This window comes from Oryctolagus cuniculus, chromosome 19, assembly GCF_051225735.1.
Source record: "Oryctolagus cuniculus isolate XC-2025 breed Fujian yellow rabbit chromosome 19, ASM5122573v1, whole genome shotgun sequence".
NCBI classification, from domain to species: Eukaryota; Metazoa; Chordata; class Mammalia; order Lagomorpha; family Leporidae; genus Oryctolagus; species Oryctolagus cuniculus.
The window spans coordinates 56,073,671-56,099,695 of NC_142885.1; the positions used below are offsets into that span (position 1 = coordinate 56,073,671).

The 26,025-nt window shown below is 53.1% G+C and overlaps 2 protein-coding genes across 8 annotated transcripts in view; one reads left to right on the forward strand and one right to left on the reverse strand.

Annotated features, from left to right (window-relative positions):
- Positions 1–635: 635 nt before the first annotated feature.
- NTAN1 (N-terminal asparagine amidase) lies at positions 636–16,961 on the forward strand. Of its 6 annotated transcripts, none has more exons than XM_002711780.6 (10): positions 636–805; positions 6,564–6,666; positions 6,738–6,803; positions 7,109–7,217; positions 10,413–10,486; positions 12,248–12,301; positions 12,912–12,965; positions 14,040–14,137; positions 16,192–16,305; positions 16,663–16,961. In XM_002711780.6, exons 1-10 carry the CDS (start codon positions 725–727, stop codon positions 16,840–16,842), a joined length of 933 nt encoding a protein of 310 aa, XP_002711826.1. In that variant the 5' UTR covers positions 636–724; the 3' UTR covers positions 16,843–16,961. The 6 variants fall into 6 exon arrangements, with proteins under 6 accessions (XP_002711826.1, XP_008256025.1, XP_008256024.1 ...); XM_089321619.1 differs by lacking the exon at positions 636–805 and adding an exon at positions 1,776–1,943; XM_089321620.1 differs by lacking the exon at positions 636–805 and adding an exon at positions 4,133–4,283.
- A 767-nt stretch (positions 16,962–17,728) lies between these two features.
- The window catches only part of PDXDC1 (pyridoxal dependent decarboxylase domain containing 1), a 60,055-nt gene continuing 51,758 nt past the window's right edge, over positions 17,729–26,025 (reverse strand). For both annotated transcript variants that reach the window (XM_008257801.5, XM_017342500.4), the window contains exons 16-23: positions 25,443–25,548; positions 23,636–23,807; positions 22,291–22,409; positions 21,905–22,026; positions 20,778–20,870; positions 20,598–20,694; positions 19,603–19,707; positions 17,729–19,344 (exon numbers count right to left, since the gene is read on the reverse strand). In XM_008257801.5, coding sequence (XP_008256023.3) covers positions 19,097–19,344; positions 19,603–19,707; positions 20,598–20,694; positions 20,778–20,870; positions 21,905–22,026; positions 22,291–22,409; positions 23,636–23,807; positions 25,443–25,548 — 1,062 coding nt within the window. In that variant the 3' untranslated portion in view covers positions 17,729–19,096. The remainder of the gene's footprint in view (positions 19,345–19,602; positions 19,708–20,597; positions 20,695–20,777; positions 20,871–21,904; positions 22,027–22,290; positions 22,410–23,635; positions 23,808–25,442; positions 25,549–26,025) is intronic.

Below are 26,025 nucleotides of genomic sequence, written 5' to 3' on the forward strand. Positions count from 1 at the left end.
TGACTACTTTGGTTAAGGTGATGTCGAGCTGGGTCTGTTTGAAGTGAGAACCCCACCACGGGAGTGGGGGGACTGGTCTCAGCAGACGGCTGTACAGTGTCCTACTGGTCCTGCTCCTGGGCTCCTAGCCCATCGATGGGTGCCTTACGACATTAAAGCAGAAAGTGTTACTGATGGTCTCACTATGTGGCGCTAGCACAGGTGGGGATCTGTCGTCCCCGGTTAAAACGGTTTACATTCATTGCTTACTGAAGACAACACTATGGGGCAGCACAGCCCTGGTCCCAAACTCAAACTGGAGCAAGGTCCGCACTGGAGAAGCAGGTATCTGAAACAATGATTTAAAGTTAAGCAAGCAGATCCCATACCCGCCCTCAAGCCACGTGGGCCCACCCGTGAGGGCAAAGGCTTTCCTGGTGTCGCAGCTCCTCGTGGGCGACTTTCTAAATTCCTCCTTCCCTCCCACGCTTTTGAAACTACATTTCCCAGCACCCCTTTCGGGCCGCGGGCACTTCTGGCGGTGCTTCCTTACGTTTGGACTACATTTCCCGTGAGTCCGTGCGGCCACCGTGCTGGATTCTCCCAGTTCTTCAGGGGCCGCGTCTCTGTCAGGACTCTACTTCCCGACAGCGCCCGCGACAGGGCAGGGCGGGGCGGGCCGCGGCGGCTGAGGGGCGGGGGCGGCGGGCGGCCCGGGGCTGGGGAGGCCGCCTCCGCCTCCGCGATGCCGCTGCTGGTTGAGGGGCGGCGAGTGCGGCTGCCGCAGTCCGCCGGGGACCTCGTCCGAGCCCACCCGTCTCTGGAGGTGAGCGGAGCCCGGCGCGGGGGCTTCGGGGCGGGCCCTCGGGGAACCCGCCGGGCGGGCGGGCGAGAGTCCTCCTCGCCCGCCGCCACCACCCGCTCTCCTCGGGAACTGAGTTTAAACTTGGCGCATCCGGAGTCCGCCGCCTTCGCTTTTCTCTGGGGCGAACCGCGGAGCTTTTACCTTCTTTAGACCTGAGGGCATCTGCTGACCCATCCGTCTTTGACAGAGGAGGGGACGGTGGCCCAGAGAGGTTAGGTGACTTGCCCAAGGTCGCACAGCACCGCCGCCTGAAAGCACCCCGGGACCTCCAGGCGTCCCCTCCCCCAACCCGGACTGGGTCCGTTGCAAGAAATCTGGGCTCCCAGGCACGCGCGTGGGGTCCCCACCCTGTGGTGGACGTCGCGCGTGGTCCTTGGGTCCTCGGGGGGCCAGGAACTCATTCCAGGGTGAGCTTGGGGCGCCGCTTGCGGGGGGTGTCCCGGCGGGGCCCCCCAGCCCTTCCTCCTCCTACCCGCCTGCCCCCGGGGCGCAGGACCGGCCCCCGGATATTTTTAGCCCTAAGGAAGGGCGTCGCTCTCCCCCAGCTGGGCTGTGGTGAGGACCACGCCCTGATGCCAGGGTTTTTGTTTTTCCTGCTTTTGTCCTCGGGAAGATCCCTGGGGCTGTTGGGATTGAATTTCTTAGTGTAAAAAAAAAAAAAAAAAAAAAAAAAAAAGTAAAACCAGACGTCCCCGTTGCCACAGCGGCGGTTAAGGGGGACCGAGCGGTCCCTCTGGTGGCAGACACACATCCGTGGGCTGGGCGCCCGTGGGACCTGCCGGCGTGGCTCGGCGCAGGGGTAAAGTTGCGCGCTGTCAGGGTGGCCCCTTGCGCCTTGAGATGTGCAGCGGGGACCCTGGCCGCCTCCGTGCGGCCGCCGTCGGGGATGGCTGGCTCTCGCCGTGGTCCGCGGTCCAGCGCAGGCGCAGGCGCAGGGGGTGGGGGCCGTCACGCTGCTGCCCGCAGCCTGGGACAGAACGTGTGCTCCCCGAATGTTCCGGGAGTGAGCGAGCCCGATGCCCGCCCCTCCCCCGGGGTGGGCTGAAAGGTGACGGCCGCTTGTGAATGCCAGGGCGCCTCAGGACGCGGAGCTTGAAAGGTAGGTTCGCTTGGGTGCGAAGCAGACCTTGAAATCCAGGCTCCTGAGGCTGTTCAAATGCATACACACCTGGTACGGGCATTTCAGAATCGTTTCTGCACTAAAATAAGCATCGTTTAATCCATTTGTTCCATAAACCTGACTTTCTGTTTTTTTAATTTGAGAGGCAGAAACAGGGAGAGCTCCCATCTGCTCTTTGACATCCCCCCCCCAATGTCTGCCAGTGGCCAGGGGGGGGCCAGGCCAGAGCCAGGAATCTGGAACTCCGTCCAGGCCTTCCACCTGGGTGGCAAGGGACCAAGGACCTGAGCCTTCGCCGCTGTCTCCCATGGTGCACGGCGGCGGGACCCCAGCCCAGGCGCTCTGACGTGGGGTGCGGTGTCTCAGTTGCTAGGCCAGACGCCTGCCCGTTCCTATCATGAATTTTTTTTTTTTTAAGATTTATTTATTTGAAAGGCAGAGTTGCAGAGAGGCAGAGAGAGAGGTCTTCCATCCGCTGGTTTACTCCCCAGTTGGCCTCAACAGCTAGAGCTGGGCTGATTTGAAGCCAGGAGCCTCCTCCGGGTCTCTCACACGGGTGCAGAGACCCAAGCACCTGGGCCATTTTCTGCCGCTTTCCCAGGCCACAGCAGAGAGCTGGATCAGAAGTGGAGCAGCGGGGACTTGAACCGGTGCCCATATGGGATGCCACAGCGCCGGTCCCTACCATGGATTTTTTTGCAGTAGCTTCATATGCTAATACTACTGAGCTAGGCATCTGCAGTGTCACTTTCCTTGTACTTTGTCATGTCACTGTCGCACCACTAACTGTGAAGGCAGAAGCAGAGCTGGGGGGGGGGGAGGGACACGACAGCTGAGCCACCTGAAGAATGTGGGTTGGTCTGCTGTTCTGTCTGAATTGTCCCTGATTCAGGCACATGGTCACATACCAGGTGGCTCCTCTCCGAGGAAGGTTTTGGCCTAAAAAGGCTGTGCAGTGGGGACCCACTGCTCCTACAGGAATGTTGGGGGGGGGGCCCTGAGGAGGAAGAGGAGGCCCCTGGTGGGCAGGAGGGGCGGGGCCGGAGGGGGAGGAGGGGAGACTGGCCAGCACGGGCATCCTTCCACCCAGGAGATGGAGCACAGAGGGCCACGTGCTCGGACCCTCGGGTGCTCCTGCTCTCTGCGCTTAGAAGTGGTGCCAGCTGGGAGGCAGTGCAAAGGATTGAACTGCGGTGTGGGGGTGGGGTCAGGCTGTGCTGATTGGCACACCTGTCGGTTCTTGCCCACTTCCCGAAGCCCCTTCACCTGCGCTCTCCAGGCGGGGATGGGAAGGGACCCCTGGCGGCAGGGGCTCAGGGCACCTGAGACCCACAGGCCCAGCCCTGCCTCTGAGCAGCCTGGGAGCCAGTGGTGTGTTCTACAGTTTGAAAAGGTTGGGGGGCTGGCGCTGTGGTGCACTAGGTTAATCCTCCGCCTGTGGCACCAGCATCCCATAGGGGTGCCGGGTTCTAGTCCTGGTTGCTCCTCTTCCAGTCCAGCTCTCTGCTGTGGCCCCGGAAGGCAGTGGAGGATGGCCCAAGTGCTTGGGACCCTGCATCCGCATGGGAGACCAGGAGGAAGCACCTGGCTCTTGGCTTCGGATTGTCACAGTGTCGACCGTAGCGGCCATTTGGAGGGTGAACCAATGGAAGGAAGACCTTTGTCTCTGTCTCTCTCAGTCTCTCACTGTAACTCTACCTGTCAAATAAATAAATTAAAAAAAAGGAATTGTGGAAGTTTAAAAAAAAAAAGAAATGGTTGGGGGAGGACCGCGTGAAAGTCACATTTTTCGTGTCACCTATTAAAGTTTTATCGGCACACAGCCACGTGCACTTAGAGTTGTCGGGACTGCTTTCCGGAGGGGTGGGTGGCGGCGCCTGCAGAGCCGCAAATACTCGCTTCTCAGAAAAAGCTGGGTTTCGAGACTAGTGCCCCTGCGTAGGAGCTGGAAATGGGGACAGGGACAGTGTTTAGTGTTAAAGAGCAGAGAGTGTTAGAAGTGGAGACGAGTGGGGCTGCTTGTCTTTCCCGAAGGATGTGAGTTTGGCAGGTCGGTGCCGAGTTGTCCCAGAGGGAGAAGTTGGCTGAGCCGTCTGCATTTCTTAAGGGGGAAGCCGAGAGCAGCAAACCCGGGTTAGCTTGGTGGTTTCACTGCTTTTATTCCCTGGGGACCGGGTAGGCGCCGAGTTGAAGAGGATTCTGTGGTCTGTGAAGGCGCTAATTCATTTCTCACCAGTCACTTGGCTTTTGGGTGCTGACCCACTTTTGAAAATTTTGCCTGTACTCCTTCCCCCTCCCCGCCCAAGAACAAAGCAGAAGGTAAGTATTAAAGGATAACCCGAGTTCAGAGGGATCTGAACTCCCCCTCCTTTTTTTTTTTTTTTTTTTAAATTCCCTTAATTTTTTTCTCTCCTGTTTTTAAATTCAGGTGAGGTGAGGACAGGTAGGAAAATGAGGAGCGGTCAGGGGTCCCAGGCCTGCTGTTTCAGAGTAGTCAGCCACATTTGTTTCTTGTTAATTAACTGACAGCAAAGTTGTTTTGGCAATGGGAGTTTACTCCAGTCCACTTAATCCTTAGTTTGTTAATTAAATAGAGACTTGTTAATGGAAGTTTAGGTAAAGAGGAAAACAGGGGCCTTCGTTATGGCGTAGCAGGTAAAGCTGCTGGCGGCTACACCGGCATCCCATACAGGTGCCAGTTCGTGTCCCAGCTGCTCCACCTCTGATCCAGCTCCCTGCTAATGGCCCGGGAAAAGCAGTAGAAGACTGTCCAAGTGCTTGGGCCCCTGCACCCAGGTAGTCCTGGCTGCTGACTTTGGCCTGGCCCAGCCCTGGCTATTGGTGGCCACCTGGGATTTCTCTCCTGTCTCTCCAACTCTGCCTTTCAAATAAATACATTTTTAAAAAATAAATAAATGAGGAAAACAGCATATAACCTACCAACTAATTGTTATGTTCATTACCTCTCTTGGATTTTATTGAGTAACTGAACACTAACCTAACTTTGTAGCAGTCAGGAGAATGGTAAGAAGCCTGCATACACAGCACTGTTCTACAGCGTCTACACTGGAGAAGACGCTGTACTGACAGGGAGGACTTTATTTGTTGCAAGTAAGAAGGAAATAAGGATATACTTTGCCATTGTACCAGCTTGTCATTTTTGAAAATGTTTAAATCATTTTTCATTAAAGAATTTAACCACCTGAGGTTTTCTTTTTACAGGCTTACTAAGTAAGAATATACAAATACATAAGGATAGACAACATTTTTTTTAAGATTTCTATTTATTTAAAAGGTTTAATGACAGGAAGAAAAAGAGATTGATCCTCCATCCACTAGTTCATTCCCCAAATGCCTACAGCAGCCAGGAGCCTGGAACTCCATCCAGATCTCCTGCATGGGTGGCAGGAACCCAAGTGCAAGATTTATTTATTTACTTGAAAGTCAGAGTTATTCAGAGAGAAGGAGAGGGAGAGAGAGAGGTCTTCCATCTGCTGGGTCACTCCCCATCTGGCCACAACGGCCAGAGCTGCACTGATCTGAAGCCAGGAGCTTCTTCCAGGTCTCCCACATGGGTGCAAGGGCTCAAGGACTTGGGCCATCTACTGCTTCCCCAGGCCATAGCAGAAAGCTGGATCGGAAGTGGAGCAGCCAGGACCAAATAGGGTGCCGGCACTGCAGGCGGCGGCTTTACCCGCTACGCCACAGCGCCGGCCCCCAGGAAGCTGGATCTTAAGCAAAGGAGCTGAGTGAAGCCAGGCACTCCAGATGGCATGTGTGTGACGGAAGTGGGTGCTTAACCTGCTGTGCCACACGCCTTTCCCAATTAGACAAATTTGTGATACCTAATGATACCACCTTCTTTATAGATTTGCTTACTGTTTTGTCTTACTACCCTAATGTTACGTTTTCCTACCCTATCTGATTAACATAACATCCTGGAACATTTAGGGACTACGGAAAAGACAAAGGTTCGTGTGTCCGCAGTCTGTCACTGTTGTAATAGCAAACTTAGGGCTGTTTTTAGAGACTGTCCACGTATGTTCTTGCTTTCCAGTTAGCGTTTTGGAACTCTTTCCCAGTCTTGGCCTTGCGCGGCCGTGCAGCGAGTGGCGCGCATTGGGGCTGCGGAGGTTACTCACGCGGCTGTCATTGCTGCCAGCTTCATGCCCGCTTCAGTAGCACAGCCACGAGGCCGTCGGGGCTCATTCCCAGGAGCGGCCGGGGGAGTTCTGCGCCGCCTTCCCGTTGCGGGAATGGCAAGCAGGGCGGGGGCCTCCGAGCTGCCCACCCTTGACACCTGCAGGATTGTGAGGGTCTCGCGCTTCAGGGAAGACCCATGATAAAGGATTTTTGCATCCTAATTCCCGAGCGCTAAGGCCATGTTTTATAGATAGCAGTCGGAACTGCATCATCTTCCTGTGTTAGTCCACGCGACTGTGAGCGCTGCCTTTGCACTCAGCCTGCCCGGCAGCAGGTGCACACCTCACACCCACAGGGCGTCTCCCACTCAAGACTGCACTTGGGCTCTCTCCGCCTCTCTAGGTATTCACGCCTCACTAATTCACGTCACTATTTTATTTTTCTTTAATTGAACAGGAAAGAGCCAGACTTCTCAGAGGTCAGTGTGTTCAACCAGTGGGACCCCAGGGCCTTCTGTATGTTCAGCAAAGAGAGCTGGCAGTGACCTCCCCAAAGGATGGTAGGTTAGGAAGCAGTGAATTGGGCACCACCCCCAGAGGCTTCCGGATATTTTATTTCTTTTTTAAACAGGCTCCATCTCCATTCTGGGTTCTGATGATGCCACCACTTGTCACATTGTGGTCCTGAGGCACACAGGTAGGATGAGAGAGGTGAAGGCAACCATTGCTTAAAGTGACCCAACACTGGGACCATTGAATGTCCCCATTTTCGTTTCCTGGTGGCTTACTTGAAACCTGACCTCGCTTACCTTTTTTCTAGTCTGCATGGTACGTCCCTGTGGCCCTGGTCCCAGTGGGCCGAATGGGTTGGCTGGGCAGCCCACGCTTGCCTGCTTTCTTCCTACAGGACGGCTGGGGGCAAGGCAGCTCAAGCGGACCGAGCCACTTAGGCGTCCGGAGCTCCCGGGGGAATAACCGAGTCCTCTCACCCTTGTTCTTCAGGTAATGGGGCCACCTGCCTGACACATTGTGATGGAACCGACACCAAAGCCGAGGTCCCCTTGATCATGAACTCCATAAAGTCCTTTCCCGACCACTCTGAATGTGGCAGGTGAGCTCCGCGCTACCGCTGTGGGGGTGGGAACCGTGCGCTGGCAATGGGGGGAGCGGGGAGCAGCTGTGAGGCCAGCTTGGTCCCCAGCGCAGAGTGAGGGACAGCAGTGACGCTGTGTGAACGGAGGGAACAAACACGGGTGCAGGCGGGAGTTGGTGCTGGACCTGACGCAGGGGGTCGGACTTGGAAGCGGTCACCGTGCTGCAGGATGAGACGTCGCTCTTGTCAGGCCCGGCGCTGGCTTCCCTTCACTGGGGCATCCCTTCCGCAGCGCTCCGTTGAAACGCTTCCTGGGAGTAGAGGCGGTACCAGTGGGGACACAGCCCAAGGACAGAGTGTGAACAGAGGCGGCAGAGCCGCCCCAGGGTGTTCCTGTTCTAAAGCAGGGAGGCAAACAGGCAGGGGACGGCTGGGCCTGGCTTTCGGTCTCGGCACATCAGTGGATTCTCCGAAGCGCCTCTGACCTGGCCTTGCCCCCAGTGGAGTGCCGCTGCCGCCCCCCGACCAGCTGGGCACTGCAGCCTGCATACCCCGTCACATGCTGGGCCCGTGCCCCAGGCCTGGCTGCCAGAGCAGCGCCCACATTTCCTCCGAAGCTTAAGCCATTAGATGAAGTAGTACAGCCAGAGACACGTGCTAGACTCCCAGGCCTTAGAAAAGGACACGCTGTCAGTTGCACTAGGACAACACATCATTTTCTTAGATTATTTATTTACAAGGCTGAATCCGTGAGCCCAGAACGCCATCCGGTGTCTCACGTGGTAGCAGCGACCGGAGTACGTGCGCCATCACGTGCTGCCTTGCAGGTTGCGTGATACTGGCAAGAAATGAATCGGGAGTGTAGCCGGGACTCAAACCCAGGTGCCTGGATACCAGATGTAGGCATTCCACATGGCGGCTTCACCACCGCACCGTGCCTGCCTCTGGATCTGTTTGTTTTTTGACAGGCAGAGTTAGAGACAGAGAGAAAGGTCTTCCTTCCGTTGGTTCACCCCCCAAATGGCCACTACACTGGTGCGCTGCGCTGATCCGAAGCCAGGAGCCAGGTGCTTCTCCTGGTCTCCCAGGAGGGTGCAGGGTCCAAGCACTTGGGCCATCCTCCACTGCACTCCCTGGCCACAGCAGAGAGCTGGACTGGAAGAGGGGCAACTGGAATAGAATCCGGCGCCCCAACCCAGACTAGAACCTGGAGTGCTGGTGCCACAGGTGGAGGATTAGCCTAGTAAGCCGCGGCGCTGGCCTGGATCCATTTTTAAAATTCATTCTGCGGCCAGCGCCGCGGCTCACTAGGCTAATCCTCCGCCTGTGGTGCCGGCACACCGGGTTCTAGTCATGGTCGGGGCACCAGATTCTGTCCCGGTTGCCCCTCTTCCAGGCCAGCTCTCTGCTATGGCCTGGGAGTGCAGTGGAGGATGGCCCAAGTTCTTGGGTCCTGCACCCCATGGGAGACCAAGAGAAGCACCTGGCTCCTGCCTTCGGATCAGCGCGATGCGCTGGCCACAGCAGCCACTGGAGGGTGAACCAACGGCAAAGGAAGACCTTTCTCTCTGTCTCTCTCTCACTGTACATTCTGCCTATCAAAAATTTTTTAAAAAAAAATTCATTCTGCTTGTGGCTGGGCCTGCTGTGCAGGCTGGGCTTGCTTCCCGGGCAGTCACTGGGCCCAGCAAATTATAACCAGGTCTGATCCCGGCCGCGTGCTGCTTAGAGCATGATTACCACGTATTCCCAGTCTGTTCATGGATAGTCTCTGTGGCAGCAAAGCCACAGAAGTAACAGCCCCCTTCCCATTTAATTTTTTTTTAAGTTTTATTTATTTATTTGTAAGTTAGTTATGGAGGGAGGGAGAGAGCAATCTTCCATCTCCTAGTTCACTCCCCAAATGGTCACAACAGCCAGGGCTGGGCCAGGCAAGAACCAGGAACCTCATCCAGGGGCCCAAGCACTTGGGCCATCCTCCTGCCTTCCCAGGCCTTTTGCAGGAAGCTGGATTGGAAGTAGAGCAACTGGGACACGAACCAGAGCCCATATGGGGTGCTGGCGTTGCAGGCGGTGGCTTTACCTAACACTGTGCCACAGCACCGGCCCTCATGTCCTAAGAGGCCCCTGAGGCAGCACCGTGTACTAGGAAGATGGAAGACTCTGGATCGAGCCTTAGGGGTAGGTTGTGTGCTCGGCAGTATGAAAACAGTAGCACTTTCCCAAGCATTCGTTCTCCATGTTGTCATGGGCTGTGAGAAAGAGTCACACACAACTGGTTTGGGTTTTAGGACTAGTTTGTAGGACTTCTCTGAGCTTGATTTGTTTTGTTAGAAAGTCAGAGACATCTTCCATCCACTGGTTCACTCCCCAGCTGCCCACAACGGCCAGAGCTGGGCCAGGCTGAAGCCAGGAACTTGGACTCAGTCCAGGTGTCCTACGTAAGTGGCAGAGCCCCAAGTGCTGAGCCATGGCCTGCAGCCTTCGCAGGATGTGCATGAGCCTTGGTCGGAAGTGGAGGAGCGGGGACCCAAACCAGGCACTCTGGTGTGGGCTGTGGTGCCTCGAGTGGAGTCCTATCCGCTGCTGGATGCCTGCTCCTTGTCAGCGCCTTACTCTGCCAGCGTGCATCCGGGCTCTTCTAGGAAGGGTTACGTAGGTGAGGTTCCCACACTTATCGAGGGACGCTCTTCCCGTCCTGTTTGGTGGAACCATCCTGGGAAAGTCTGACGTGGCACTAAGTAGGAGCACTACAAAGCAGACTGTGTCCTCGGTCAGTGGAGCTGACCTCCCGCTGTGTCTCAGACACGGTGGGCGTTAGAGGGCACAGCACCACCAGGAGTCTGCTTAATAAGCCAGAGCTCGCTTCCCTCCCAGCCTTGTGCCCCGGTTGCCGGACGCTAAAGATTTAGCAGTGTCTGCCAGCACCCCGGGGTGGGGTGGGGGGCAGTGTGTGCAGCCGCCATGCTCTCAGAGGCAGCATCCCCCTGGCATTGATGTTGGTCCCCTAGGGCAGCCATCAGGGTCCCTGGGCAGGGTCCCCGGGAGCTGGCCGCTGGCCGTGGCCCCACGGTCTTTCTGTACATGTCATACATGAAAAAGGCCTGCAGGCGCTGCTGTGGAGCAAGGGGCCGCAGAAGCTAAGAACGGAAAACACGAGCCCGCCGTCCACGTGTCGCCCGGCTCCTGACCACCGTCCCATTTCTCTGCCAGGCTGGAGGTGCACCTCGTGGGAGGCTTCAGTGACGACAGGCAGCTGTCACAAAAACTCACGCAACAACTCCTTAGTAAGTTCACTGTCTTTTCCTGAAATGTAACAAACGTTTGGACCTATTTCTTGAGTTTAAAAAAAAATCCCAGCTAGCCCACCTGAGAGCAGCATCAAGAAGCAGGAGTGCTCTCGGCATCTTAGACGGAAGAGCACGGAGCTCAACTGCCAGGGCTCATGGCCATGGTGACTTTTTTTTTTTTTTTTTTTTTTTAAGATTTACTCATTTGAAAGGCAGAGGAGTTAGAGGCAGAGGCAGAGAGTGAGAGAGAGTGAGTGAGTCTTCTGTCCGCTGGTTCACTCCCCAAATGGCCACAACGGCTGGAGCTGCGCCGATCTGAACCCAGGAACCAGGAGCCTCTTCCAGGTCTCCCACGTGGGAGCAGAGGCCCAAGCACTTGGGCGTCTTCCACTGCTTTCCCAGGCCACAGCAGAGAGCTGGATTGGAAGTGGGCAGCCAGGACTCGAACCAGTGCCCATATGGAATGGCAGCACTGCAGGTGGTGGCTTTACCTGCTACGCCACAGCGCCGGCCCTGGTGACAGTATTTTCAAAATAGTAATTGATGCATTCAAGTGTAGTAAGTGCTGTTAACTCTGTACAAACAGCAGCCCTCCTAGAAGTCATGCCCATTTTAATCTGTTGAAAATTAATGTTGATAACTCTTTCCCCCCATTTAAGTGAGCAAATGTTTAAGAAAACAAGGCATTGCTGTGTGTTCCTTAACCACTGGGCAGCAAGTGCTTAGAACGTGCACAGGGTGGTCAGCAAAGCAGCTTGGCTCCGGGGTTGTCAGAGGTTCAGGTCCTTTGACCTGCATCTGTGCTAAGAAAATGATCTGCAGCGTGCACAGAGGTTTGTGCCCGCCTCTCTCTCTCTCTCTCTCTCTCTCTAGATAGATAGATAGATAGAGCAGTAGAGTATGACTTTCAGGATGAAATGAACCGATATCCTGCAGTAGAGGAGCAGTCATATCGTCACTAAAAGTAAGAGGTGTGACGTACATGGGACAATAACTGTACAGAAGCGGCTGGGACTAAGTGGGTAGAACACTGCCTCCAGGGTCCGAGCTTAACTGCAGATACGGGCGAAAGCAGTAGGTATTCACAGCTGGGATCGTGGGCCTTGAAGGCCTACACTCTCGTGCACCTTCCAAAGGTTCTTACAAAGACTAGATTTTTCTTCTGACCCTAGAATCAGGGAGAAAAAGTTTAAGAAAAATTTCTTTTGAATCTGGGCGTCCCCCAGACACATCAGAATGCAGCGAAAAATGGCAGGGCGGTGAACTGGAGGCGAAGAATGGGCTCCCAAGTGGCCCCAGGGCCAGGCTGTGCCCAGAGGTTGGTGGAACATAGAGTACTCGGCTGGCTTCGTCCCTCCTCCTCTCTTGACTCTCAGCAGTGTTGGCTAATTAGAGTAAGTGGTTTTTTTGTGTGTGTGTGTGTTTTTTGTTTTTTTTTTTTTTTTTTTTTTTTTTTTTTTTTTTTAAGATTTATTTATTTGAAAGGCAGAGTTGGAGAGAGAGGTCTTCCATCCTCTGGTTCACTCCCCAGTTGGCCACAACAGCCAGGACTGAGGCAGGCTGAAGCCAGGAGTCAGGAGCTTCTTCCAGGGCTCCTGCATGGGTGGCAGAGGCCCAAGCACTTGGGCCCTCTTCCGCTGTTTCCCGGGCGCATTAGCAGGGACTCACACCAGTGCCCGTGTGGGAGGCTGGTGCTGCAGGTTGTGTCAGCCCCTAGAGGAAGTTTGTTGACATGCACTTTTAAACTTTTCATTGCAGGTGAATTTGACAAACAGGAAGATGACATTCATTTAGTGACATTATGTGTCACAGGTAAGTTCTGCCTCTTATTAAAAGCGTTTGCTTATTTGAAAAGTACAGTAAGAGCTGTCATCCACTGGTTCACTCCCCAGACGGTCTGCAGTGGCCCCAGTGGGGCCAAAACCGGGAGCCAGGAACTCCGCGCAGGTCTTCCATGCAGCTGGCAGGAACTCAGTCACTTGAGCCGTCGCCGCTGCCTCCCAGCATGTGCATTAGCACGAAGCTGGAGCTGGGCACGGAACCCAGCACCGTGACCTGACACTGGCATCTTAGCTGCCAGGGCAGGGCCTGCCCCAGGTCTGCCGTTTTTCCCTGAAACAAAGCTGTGGGGTTCAGAGGGGTTACCCTCACCCTTCCCGCGGCTGGCGTGGCCTCCCTGAGTCCTGTCCTCAGTGTGGATGCCAACCCCTCGGTGCCCCAGGCTCCCTCCCCAGGGCCTTCTGGAGCCTCTCTGGACTGCTGGGAGGGGGAGGCCCTGCTCGGTAGAACCCTGCCTGCCTGGGGACTTGAGCACAGCGAGGGGGCCTCCGCCTTTGTGGTGGGGCCTCCTCCTTGGCCTCTGTTAAGCTGCTTTGAAAACTGCTTACTAATTCTTGAAATTGTCTCAATTTTTTTTCATTAGAATTAAATGACCGGGAAGAAAATGAAAACCACTTTCCAATCATTTATGGCATTGGTAAGTAGCATATTTCCTAGCAGGCTGGAGGCTCCAGGCTAAGGTCTGACTCAACAAACCACTGATGCCCACGGCTGCCAAGAGGCGATGGCGACGGCCTTGGCTTCAGCTCCCAGCTCCTCTGTTTGCTGTGGACGCTCAGGCCTGTAACGGCTCACTAGCCTGCAACGGCCACAGGTGTGAGTGAGTGCCCACATCCCAGGACTGAACAGGGACACAAAGCCACTCATAGTCACACGTTGCTTAATGACAGGCATCTGATCTGAGAACTGTCGTCAGGCTGGCTTTGTCAGCAGGCATCACAGGTGTACTTAATCAGACTAGGGTGCCTATGGCCTCACGAGGCCGTGTCATCTTCCATATGCCTTCCATCGCTGACGGAAATGCTGTTACGTGGCGTGTGACTCCGAACACAGACCATGTCTGCCTGTGCCGGGAGCTGGCTGAGCGTGGGAGGCCTCTGTCCCCGGGCCACCAGGGTGCTCTGCTCTAGCCAGTGCTGGGGGCAGAGGGGCGGGAGGAGGGAGTCCATCTTTTTAAGACACAGGTGACCATGGTAAGGTTTTCTTGGAGAAAGAGATCCTACAAGACAAGTGTAAAATGACCAGGCTCAAAGCCAGGCCCCTCTTCCCTTCTGTAATAGCTCCCAGGACTCCTGAGGACACACCTGGAAGTGGGTGGGGTTCCTGCAGTACCTGTAGTATTTATTTAGCTGGGCGGTGGATACACGGCTGTTAGTTTGCTCTAACTTCCCTGAGGTCCCTTGCCACGAAGACAGGCCACCTTCCTAGCCCTAAGCCCTTCAGAAATGCACTTGGGCGCAGAGCTGACCAGGGCTTTTGCCACACCTGCCTGGCCGTGAGCGTCCTACATGGGCCAAGTTTCACCTGGCCCGGCACAGGCCTCTGCCATTTCCCGAGGTGCCACGCCGGATGGCTGCGTTGTCCCTTGTGAGGAAGGGGGCAGCTACAGGCCCTCAAGGGGTCGCTTCGTTCAGTTTTCTGTCTCGTACGTGGTGGTAGGCAGTGAGTCGGCGCTGACTCCTCACTGTGGCCGTCCTGTTGTCCCTCACAGCTGTCAACATTAAAACCGCAGAGATTTACCGAGCCTCCTTCCGAGACCGAGGTCCAGAGGAGGAGCTGCGCGCTGCGCGGGCGTTGGCTGGGGGACCAGTGAGTCTGCAATCATCTTTGTGTTAAGGGGCTAAGGGGACCACACCTTAAAAAAGTGTTATGTCGGCTTCATTGCTTAAAAGTGTGTGTGAAAGGCAGACAGTGAGAGGAAGACCTTGCATCTGCTGGTTCATTTCCCGGAGGCCCTCGATAGCCAGGGCTGGGCCAGGCCAGAGCCAGGAGCCTGAACGCCATCCAGGTCCCAGGTACTGGAGCTGTTAACGTGCTGCAGTCCAGGAGGCACCTTAGCAGGAAGCTGGATCAGAAGCAGAAGTGGGACTCAATCCTAGGCACTCTGATACGGGATGTGGGCATCCCAAGTGTTGGCCCGACCTTGTGCACCACGGTGCCCGCCCATGTCAGCTTCCTTAAAGCTGTAAGGCACCAAGGACTACCACACAGCCTTTCTCAGATGAGTAATGAACATTTTTTTAAGCTCAAGACCCCAGCGCTCTCTGTAAAATGCGCGGGAGGAGGTGAGGTACTTGTGAACTCACAGCATCGGATCCAGAGAGAATGGACTTCTTTTAAGAACTTTCCCGATAGGCCGGCGCCGCGGCTCACTAGGCTAATCCTCTGCCTAGCAGCGCCGGCACACCGGGTTCTAGTCCCGGTAAAAGCACCGGATTCTGTCCTGGTTGCCCCTCTTCCAGGCCAGCTCTCTGCTGTGGCCAGGGAGTGCAGTGGAGGATGGCCCAGGTGCTTGGGCCCTGCACCCCATGGGAGACCAGGAGAAGCACCTGGCTCCTGGCTCCTGCCATCGGATCAGCGCGGTGCACCGGCCGCGGCGGCCATTAGAGGGTGAACCAACGGCAAAAGGAAGACCTTTCTCTCTGTCTCTCTCTCTCTCACTGTCCACTCTGCCTGTCCAAAAAAAAAAAAAAAAAAAAAAACACTTTCCCGATAAAGTTCCCACAGAAAGAACAGGAAGGGAGGGACTTTCTCCCCTCTGCTCTTGGGATCATGCATGCCTTTGGGAAAAGTCAGTGAAGGGCAGTTTGCTGGAATGATGTAATTAACCCAAGAGGATATGCAAATTAATATAAAAGTCTGATTTCCTTAGGATGTTTTTTATTTGGATAACAATCTAATGTTAGAAAAATTTAAAATGTTCAAAGTATGAAAAAACAGAAACTGCATGCAGCACGCCCAAAAGAAAATCTGCTGACGTTTTCCCAGAATATGTTTGGAGTCTGAGTTATTTTGCCAGTCCTATAACATTTTTAGGATTCTTTGTGCAATTTCTTAACTAGCATACTAGCCTTAATTTAGTTAGTGTTTGGAACTTCTGTTAGTCTTAGGAACTGAAATTGAATATTGCTGGTCAAGTTGAAAACTACCATTGGCAGTTTTTTCACAAGCTGTTTTTTCTTGTCTTTTAAATACATTAAAAAAATTTGAGAAACAGAGCAAGTCTACATGACTGTAGACAAAGAGAGACTTAGTCCCCAAATTCCCACAGGGTCCCTGGCTAGGGCTGAAGCGAGACGTCGTCCCAGGTCTCCCCTGTGGGTGTCAGGAACCCAGTTACTTGATGTGTGGCTGCTGCATCCCAGGGTCTGCATTAGCAGGATACTGGGAGTCGGGTTTAGAACCCAGGCAACTCTGGAAGAGAGCGTGGGCACTCCAACCAGTACCTTAACGACCAGGCGCAGCTCCGTGCGTTTCTGTGCTTTTGAAGTTCAAGGTGACTGGCTGCCTGGGCTGTGTTAGTGGGGAGGCAGTGTTTACACAGCCAGGAGGAGCCCAGACTTTAGTCTGACACACCTGGGTTTGGGGCCCCGCCCTGCCATTTACTGGACATGCCTCCTGGAGTGGGGAAAATACTCACTGGGCTCCATACCGTAATGTACGGTACCCACAGAGGTGCAGTATCAGATGCATTCTGATTCAGTGGGTGGCAGTTTTTGTAATAATGCGAGACAGATTTTTAAGAAGCTTGTCTTCCAGATAAATGCTGTAGGCACTAGACTACACTGGAGCTTGCGTTCACGGTAGGATTTGAGAAGCGGGTAACACGCCTTCAAGTCTCTCCTTGAACTGTTCTGTTCTAGATGATTAGCATTTATGACGCAAAGACAGAACAACTTCGAATAGGACCGTATTCCTGGATGCCATTTCCACATGTGGATTTCTGGTTGCAGCAAGATGATAAGCAAATACTAGAGGTGAGAACTTACAGGTTGGGTAAATCTTAATCTCCAGGCCCTGGTTTCCTCATCTGCAAGGAAAAAAGGGTTTAGAGCAGGTAACAGCCGCTTTCCTTCAGGGCTGCTACTCGTGGCTGCCACTGGCACGCCCCACTTCACTTCCTGCAGGGGTGTGGCAGTGAGCAGTCCACTGCTTGTCCCCAGTAACCCAGCACACTTCGTTTCCCTTTACTGTGTATTCGCCTATACAGGTAGTGGCCGAGAACACCCTCACTAACGTTGATGAAGACACTCTGTGTATTTGACAGCTTTGTCAAAGCAGTGGGAACGGAACTGGCTACTCCTCTCTCATGGCGATGGTCTTGTTTCTTTCAGAACCTTTCCACTTCACCCTTGGCCGAGCCCCCCCACTTTGTTGAACACATCAGATCTACCTTGATGTTTTTAAAAAAATACCCATCTCCAACTAACACACTGTTTCCTGGAAATAAAGCTCTACTCTACAGAAAAAATGAAGATGGCTTATGGGAAAAGATCACTTCCCCAGGAAGCTGAAAATAGGAATTACCAAAGACCAGTGTGGGGCTGGAAGAGCATGGACTTGGGGTCTACAGCCGTTGAGCTGTAGGTCTCTTTCCTTACTTTGAAAATAAAACCTTATTTTGGCAAAGGCATTTGCTTCGCTTTACTTTTTGATTAATAAGGGGCAGAGGAGCACCTAACGTGTGAAGGTAGCTGTGTTGGACACCTGGGTGAGTATTTCTAATTCTGCTAAATGAGTGAATAGAATGAAACTGCAATTGAATTGACTTGAAAAAAAATTTTTTTTTGACAAAGTTGTAAAAAAAAATACTGAGAGACAGAGAAAGGTCTTCCTTTTTCTGTTGGTTCACCCCCAAAGTGGCTGCTATGGCCGGTGTGTTGCGGCCAGCGCGCTGCACCGATCCAAAGCCAGGGGCCAGGTGTTTCCTCCTGGTCTCCCATGGGGTGCAGGGCCCAAGCACTTGGGCCATCCTCCACTGCACTCCCGGGCCACAGCAGAGAGCTGGCCTGGAAGAGGAGCGACCGGGACTAGAACCTGGGGTGCCGGCACTGCAGGCGGAGGATTAGCCTAGTGAGCTGCGGCGCCAGCCAAAAAATAGTAGTTAAAACAATAAAAATCAGTGAGAATTTATACCTCACAGAGTCTTTTTTGGCCCCACAATATTTTAGAAGCTTCAATTCTAGATAAATGAAAGGTTCAGAAAGAAAAACAGTTTTCTGAGCTTGCTGTCTTTAATCTGAGAATTAAAAAGCTACTGATAAAACAAGCAAGGTCATTAAAATGCCCAAGTTGTGGTTCTTAGTAAGTCACATTTTTATAAACCCTTTATTTTTCTAAAGTTGCCTCCAAAAGGAAGTTACCATGCCTAATAATAGACTTATGAACTGAATTCACTGGTAACAATTTCAAGAATCTTTATTGAACATTCAAATAGTATCTCAAGGGTGAAATTCTGTTTCACCAAAACCAATTAACAATTCCAAATATATATAAAAACCTTTAAAAATTAATCTTGTTAAAGGTGATAATTTACCCACCCCCATTTTATCTGTTATACTTCATTGCACCAAATATACAGGGAAGACTTGAATCATTTATACCCGCCCCCCACAAAGGAAAATTGCATCTTGGCAAGTGCCAAATGTCAAATCACATCAAATCAGAGTGTAATTAGAGGCTTAATGTGACGTAAGAGCTAAGGCTTCCCATACTGTATCCACAAACCCAGTGTCAATCCCTCACCCGGGGGAGACCTCCCATAGCTTGACTAGCTGCACTAGAAAGGCCAAGGCCATGACGTGGGACAGATGAAGTGATGTAGAAACACAGTCCTTTTAGCAAGTAGCCTGGCTCGGTCCACCTAAGGACGATGTCGTCTCTTGTCTTTTAAGTTGGGTCCAGAGGGGTGACTGCTAGTGGGGCGGAGGCGCACTTACTGTGGAGTCCTGACTCCAGGGGGGCTTCACGGCCTACTTGATGTTGGGCTCCGAAGGGTGGCATCTTCAGGTTTTTGGATATTAAACATAGAAAGGAGCACAGCCTCTACTTGTGTGCCAATTTAAAAGCTTTACTGGCATTTAAAAATAAACATACATGGGTCTGGAAGAGACTTCATATTTACTCTTAATAGACGAGTCCTTACATGTGTTTACAAAGAGTATCGAAAGGGGGAGGCGGCTTCGGCAGCCACCCGGACAGGAGGCTGCCGCAGCGCACGTGGACACAGTCCGTACTCAGAGCTCCAGGCAGAGCAGCCGCGGACGGCAGGAGAGGGCTCGGACTTATTTACACCACCGAGACCACTCTCCTTAAGCCAGACAACCCACGTGGGGGTTGCAACTGGATCCTACGGCAGAGCGACTACCGCACGTCTGGGTGTCGCCTCTGCCGGTGGACAGCAGAGATCATGGAGAACTCTAACAAAAGCTGTTTCACCAAAAAGTTACTATGTGCAACCTAATAACTTATTACAGTTAGGTTTAGAAAGGTAAGAGCAAGTGTTTCAAGTGGCAGGAGCTTGGAGTTCTAAGTGTTCTTTGTGAATAAAAAGTGTTCATGTAACTTAGGGGGAGAATGGGGTCACTACCCGACCTGTCGGTGGCTGTTCTGACTGCCCTCCCGGAAAGCCTGGCTCCCAGGCACACAGTTGTGCAAACATCCAGTTCAGCACAGTGACAGTCACTTCTCGTACTTGCGCGGTTCACATTTTCATAGAACTTCATCTTCCCTGAAACAACAGTACAGTCTTGAGCCCAACACTAAATTTTATCTTAAGCTTTCTGGTTCTTCTACCTGTGTGCAGTCACCTGGGCACTGGGCCCTGGCTGGGAGGGCCTCTGTCTTCTGAGGCCTGGGAGTCCCCGGGGGTTGCTCAGGGCCGTGGGCCTCCAGGGTGCTCTGCTCCGGCCCACTGGCCAGCTGCTCCACCTTTTCCAAGTCCTCAACGTGACTGATGGAGCTGGTCTCACTCACAGCGTCTGAGCCTCTCAGGGACCTTTTGAAAGGCTTCTGGCCTGGGGAGAGATGGATGAGCTATGTGACGAGCCCAGGGTGGGCGGCTTGCAATTACCTTGTTTCGTGATAACTGCTGGACAAGCAAACACCTGCTGCTCTCCTGACCCTGACCTTGGGAGCGGATCTTAATCAGAAGCTGAGAAGAGCACGCAGCACAGCTAAAACACCCCTCTCTCCAGCCCGTAAGCTCCTCTATGGAGCTCTGCCCAGGGATTTCGAGGCTGAAGCCCCCGCAGTGGAGGTGTAGTGTAACGTACCTGGCAGTCTCTGCTTGGTGCGCACGCTTGAGGGGGTGGGAGGCGGGGTCACTCCTGTACCTTGTACTTTGTAGACATACGTGTGTTCTGTGGACTCCAGAGAGCCTGCCAGGGAGAGAAAGGGGTGGGAGCGTGCTCCTGGCACAGGCTGTCCGGGAGGTGCCACCTGCCTTGACTCAACCTGTTCCCTAAAATAAGCTGCTCCTGCCATTGAGCTGGCCAGTCTGGTGCGCCCTGCACTCAGGTGAGTGCCACCAACTGCAGGAGGTGTCCTGCGGCCCTGCTGTGCCCCCCACTCGCCTTAGCCAGCAGCAGGGGGCACGTACGCAAGTACCCAAGGAACCAGGCCCGACTGGGAAGTGTCCTTTAGCAGTGAGACCAGATGCCTGTGCTAACGGCTGTGACGTGGTGAATTAAACTCTGCGCTGTCTTTTACTTCATGACACCGTAGTCAGCACTGCCTGGGGAAGGAACAAAGGAAGGGACCTCGAGTTTCGGGAATTAATTCCTTAATAGAGCAGGAAAAGAACCACGCAGCTTCACGTCTTCCCCAAATCCCAGGAACTCTAGTACTTGTTGGCTGCTGGCTTAAAACACAAGGTCTCAGTGCTACCTTCTGGTCTTCAACTGTCCCCTCTTAGAAGCAGCCCTGTGCTGCGGCAGAACACTCAGGAGGACAATGAAGAGCAGTGACCCTGAACCCAATGTCTCAGAATGTCTCAGACACGCTGCTCTGCGAGTCTCAACACTGGATGAACCGGCTGGCTGGACTGAAGGCAGAGCAGTCTGTCTGCTGTCAGGCACAGGGATCTGCTTTGCACTCCCTGGTTTCAGGTGGGAGCAGGCAGCAGAGAGAGCCGACAGGTTCTGCGCACAGCACCCGGCGGTAAAGAATGGGACTGCGGAGGGCTCCTGGCCTGAGGGGTGCTAGGGGCCACGGGCACGGTGACAGCTGTCCAGGGAAATGAGACCTGGGCAGAGGCTCCTAGTCCTACCTGCTGTTAAGTTAAAGGTGCGTCCCTTTTGTGAAGCTTGCACAGGAGAAAACCAGTTCAGCACAGAGCCCACCACAGGGATCTGCCGTAACACCCCCTGCAAAACAAAGCCCTCGCTCAGGCCACGCTGCTGCTGGGCCCGCGGCCTGCTGCCGGCGGGGGTCCCGGCGCCAGCCTCACCTCTTCCAGAAGCCGCTCCTCGTTTGCCTTCTGCAGCTGAATCTGAGCTTCCTGAATTCCTTTCCGAACAACTTCTGTCATGTTCTCCAGGAGCTGTGTTGAGACCAAGAAAGGGTAACCTGTCTGCGCTTCCTGCCTGGGCCCAGAACCATCAGCACAGCACTGAGGCCCTTTTCCAAAAGGCCACCTGTCCGTAGACGGAATTCTACATCTAACTGCCAGTGTGAAAGGGAAACAGGAAGCCCATCGGGAGAGGACAGAATGCCACAGCACACCGGGCACGGGCACACATGCGTGCTGAGCGGCCGCACAGGGGCTGAGAGCCTGGATGTGTGGTGACAGAAAAGCGGCACCTGCTCGACGTTTCTGGAGACAGAGTCAGGAAATATGAACTCAAAGTCTGCAGAAACGCAATTTCAAGTTTATTTTGGTGCAAAAAAATTCTAAAACCATGCATAGTTTTTTCATGGTATGCATTTCCAAGAACTTTGTGAAGAATCTGCATGGATTTCAGATTTTTTTGCATCAATAAGAGCACCTTTTAATTCTAGTTTCCACGAGCTTTTTAAAGTATCTTCATGCAGTCAGCTTTAGAAGAAACCCAAAGAAAAGCAAGCTGGCTCCTCAGCCTCACTGCAGACTTCCTTCTCTCTTCCCACCCCACCCAAGGGGGCAGGTGTGGGTCAGACTCACTGGGGTCCCCTGTCCTTTGCCGTGGTTTCTGGGGAAGCAAATGTCTGGCCTGCAGAAGGTCCCTGAAGCCAACTGGCCGACAAGCAGGTCTGAGCGGCGGGCAAGTCCTGTTCCTGGCCAACACCTGTCTCCCTCAGTCAGACCCCGCTCCCGTTAGCAAGCCTCCCTGACCCTGCCAGGCAGAGGTGACATGTCTACACGGCCACGTGGCATGGCTGTAGGTGTCCCTCCACCACTGGCTTTGGGTTCGCTGTGGGCGGGGACTGTGTCAAACCTGTGTGGCACAATGCCTAACTCACTAGGGACATTCACAAGCTTGTTGGCAAAGAATGAACGAACAGATAGTCAACAGCGGCTTCTTCTTCTGTGGCCCCAAGCGAGCTGCACAGGCAGAAGCCCAGAGAGGCCAGGAAGCACTAGTCAGTCTTACAGACCCTTGAGTTTTCCTCCGTTTCCCGGGCTGTAACTGCAATGGTCTCCACTAGTTCGGAAACATCGATGTCCTCACTCGCCATGCCGATGTAAATACAGCTCTTCATGCTTTTATACTCGGGGCCTGCAGGAGAAACAAGCTCGGTCCTCACGCCCTGGGTTGGGGGCACAGGCCCACTCTGCACATGGTCATGCGACACGGAGTCCATGGGATGAGGAAGAAGAGGGGGACAGCCCCTCAAAGCACAGAGCCAGGAGGCAGATGTCGCTCCCTAGAAAGGGCTGTGCCAAAACCGGACTACAGCAGAGAGAGAAAACACGTTTCCTTGAAGCCAATTAGAAGATGTCCTTTGCAAGTTCACACCTGACTCACAAAAGCAGCACTTACCCATTTTAAACGTCAGGTCAGACTCCAGTTCATTTAACTTTTTCAGGAGTCCAGCATGGATCTTTTCCCCCTCCGGATCAGATTTCAAACTGCTCTTATCATCGTTAGCATGTTCATACCTAGAAACAGAATCAAACAATGACACTGTAGTCCAACAGATCAGATGTCTCTTCAAACACAGGTTTACACGGAAGTAGACTGCAACCTGGCAGAGATGAACAGGAATGGAGGGTGAGACAAAGGGGCAGGCCCAGGAACCCAGGGCAGTCACAAAGGGGCCATCTAAACAAGGGCCAAGGGTTTGGTCTAGCTTGGGACTGCAGGCAGGAGAGCTCAGCTTCTGCTGAAGTGCACCCTGGGAGGCACTGGTGGGCTCAGGTGCTCAGATCCCTGCCCCCACATGGGAGTCCAGGCTCCTGCCTCTGGCCTGGCCCAGCCCTGGCTGTTGGGGACAACTGGGGAGTGAACTGGAAGATCTGGAAGCTCTCTCTCAAAAGGCAACTTGCCCCACCTTTACAGCAGACGGGACTCAGCCACAGGAGGGCAGCACACGGGAGATGAGGAGCCCAGTGGGGCTTCTGCTCCCTGCGAATCGGGCTCTTTTTCTTACAGATTCGTAATCCACTATCTATCTACCCCTTATGATACTGTGACAGTTCTACTTCAAATGTTCATGGGAATGCATATTGTGAACAAACTATGGATGGACCAAAATCTTTTTGCACTAAAATAAACAAAAAAAACCTGTTTATTTGAAAGGCAAAATTACACAGAGGGAGAGACAGAACTTCCATCTGCTGGTTCACTCTGCAAATGGCCACAATGGCGGGGGTTGGGCCAGGCTGAAGCCAGGAGCCTGGGATTCCATCCAGGTCTCCCATGTGGATGCCTGGCTCCAAGCACTCAGGCCATCATCCACTGTCTTCCAAGGCCGATTAGTGGGGAGATGGATTAAAAGTCAAGAAGCTGGGACTTGAACTGATGCTTATATGGGATGCCGGTGTCCCCACTAGCAGCTTAACTCGTTGTGCCACAACGCTGGCCGCTACAATTTATAATTCCAGTTTCCCGTGAACTTTATGAAGTGCCCTTGTACACCCATCTTGATCCTCTCCCGGGAACTTGTGAGTTGGCACATGCAGTCAGTGACTCTGAGCTCACTGAGTGCGGTCGCGGTGGGGGCCCGACTGCCTGCACTGTGCTTTTTGTGCCCAGAAAACCGGCTCGGGGTTTGTCTGCCCAGTGTATTACTACTGCAGGCATTCTAAGCTGGTGCACAAAGTAACCCATCCACGTTCCTGATACAGCACAGCCTTTAACTCTGCTCGAGACGCCGCAACTTTACCTGACAACCCCGATACCAGGCCAGTTAGGGTCGTCGACATACAGGAGGCCTGCTGTCGCCTCCACTTCCTGCTTGAACTCTTCCCGGAGCTGCAGTGTGCAGGTCAGGACGGGCAGCTTGCTCTGTATGCAGGTCACGAGCTGGTCCACGTCCTCTCCCCGAGTTCCCAGAACTGAAAACGTTCACCACGTCAGAGAACTGCTTTAAGGGTGGCTAACTGAGAGGCCAGGGCTCCCTCGCCCACCCCTGGCAAGGTCAGAAGTTCAGGCATCACGCAGTATTCCTGTGTCTATACTAATGTGTATGTGTGTGTATATATATATATCTCTCACAGTAGTCCTATGTCTACACATGTGTATCTATATCTCACAGTAGTCCTGTGTCTACACATGCATGTATCTATATCTCACAGTAGTCCTGTGTCTACATGTGTGTGTGTGTCTATATCTCACAGTAGTCCTGTGTCTACACATGTGTATCTATATCTCCTGTGTCTACACATGTGTATATATATATCTCACAGTAGTCCTGTGTCTACACATTTGTGTACGTGTATCTATATCTCACAGTAGTCCTGTGTCTACACATGTGTGTGTGTGTGTATCTATATCTCACAGTAGTCCTGTGTCTACACATGTGTGTACGTGTATCTATATCTCACAGTAGTCCTGTGTCTACACATGTGTGTACGTGTATCTATATCTCACAGTAGTCCTGTGTCTACACATGTGTGTGTGTGTGTATCTATATCTCACAGTAGTCCTGTGTCTACACATGTGTGTACGTGTATCTATATCTCACAGTAGTCCTGTGTCTATACATGTGTGTGTGTGTATCTATATCTCACAGTATTTTTCTACAGACAAGTCTCTAGGCTGGGCTGATGCTACCAATAATCCTCATGATGGCTTGTTCTTTCCAGAACAAATGACCACATTTTCCTACTTTGAAGTCTTTCAGAAAATATCTTTCCAAAAATGTTGAAAACATTATGAAAAACTACCAAACATTTTCTGAAAAATTTTAAGCTGTCATACAAAAAAAAGCACAACCAAATCTTTACTACCTCTTTTTTCACTGTTTAAAAAAAAAGGAAACATAAAAATCGTGCATGTTTATGGGGTACTGTGTCATGTTCCGATACATGCATAATAATCAAATTGGGGACAGCATATGTCTCCATAAACATTTATCACATCTTTGTGAGGAAAACATCCAAAACCCTTTCTCCTAGCTTTTCTGAAATGCAGAGATCACTGTTCTCCGTGGTCATGCTTCTGTGCACTGGAATGCCAGAACTCACTTCTCCTATCGTAATCTTCACATCCCTGCTGGGAGGCGCGGGGCCAGGGATCTGTCGTGAAAGACCACGTTCCTTTGGCTGCACTGTTTTCTGCAATGTCTACACTCAGAATCACGAGGGAAGCTACGCTGCGGCTGTCCGGGCCCCACGGCAGACCCAGGAGAGCAGAGTCTGTGGTGGGCCCAGCCACAAGGCGCTTGCACAGCTCCACAGGTGCTCTACTGCGCAGCCAGGAGTGCGAGCCATCGCAAGAAAAGACCCAGGGTCACAAGACAGCAAATCACAGGAACTCCAAGGACTTCAGGGAGACCCACTGTGTTCATGAGAAGGACACTGCAATGCGCGGCTTCCCACAGTTAGCACCACAGTAAAACAGCAGCCCTTCCGAGATGAGATGCTCCAGGAGACGGGAACATCACAACATCACAAGGGGAAGCTATCAACCGACGTGCCTGGACTTAACCGATGGAGCAAAAGGGAGAGGACTCGACCGAGACCAGTTACCTGCTGCCGTCATCAAAGGGCTGAAGCGCACACACACCCCCTCGGCTTCCAGATCCATGACAGTGAGGCCGCTGGCAGGCACCAGCTGCTTCAGCTGCTCCCCCAGCTGCAGGGGAAAGCAGAGCGTGAGCGCCCTCCAGGGCGGGGCAGCACCACCGCACCACCTTCCCTCCTGCACTCCGCCCACACCAGAGGCTCTCGGAGAGCTGCTCTCCTCTGATCTTTTTCTGAATATCTCAATATTTTTTCTTGCTAATAAGTACAAGTTCACTGTAAACACACAGAGGAAATACAGGTGAGCTGAAGAATGAAACCCATATCACGCCAGTCAGGGACCCCACTGCTGACGTCTGGCGGAGAGCTCCCCCAGCCTCTTTGCTCCTGGGTGAGCCGGGGGTGGGGTGCTTTTTGTCATAAAGCGTGGCTTCTCCACACAGCTCAGGGACCTGCACTTGTCCACTGCATCCGAGACAGCCACTTCCCACCTTAACCACACAGCTGCACGGCCTGTGACGGCTGTTGTGAACTCCACGGTGTGGGTGAGCTCCAGGGCTCATTCACCAAGCCTGTCTGGCTGTTCACA

Bases quoted from the DNA above. Each gene is read 5' to 3' on its own strand.
- NTAN1 (XM_002711780.6), top strand. From the start codon at position 725: ATGCCGCTGCTGGTTGAGGGGCGGCGAGTGCGGCTGCCGCAGTCCGCC. The intron at 806-6,563 runs GTGAGCGGAGCC...TTAATTGAACAG, and splicing joins GAGCCCACCCGTCTCTGGAG to GAAAGAGCCAGACTTCTCAG. The intron at 12,966-14,039 runs GTAAGTAGCATA...TGTCCCTCACAG, and splicing joins TCCAATCATTTATGGCATTG to CTGTCAACATTAAAACCGCA.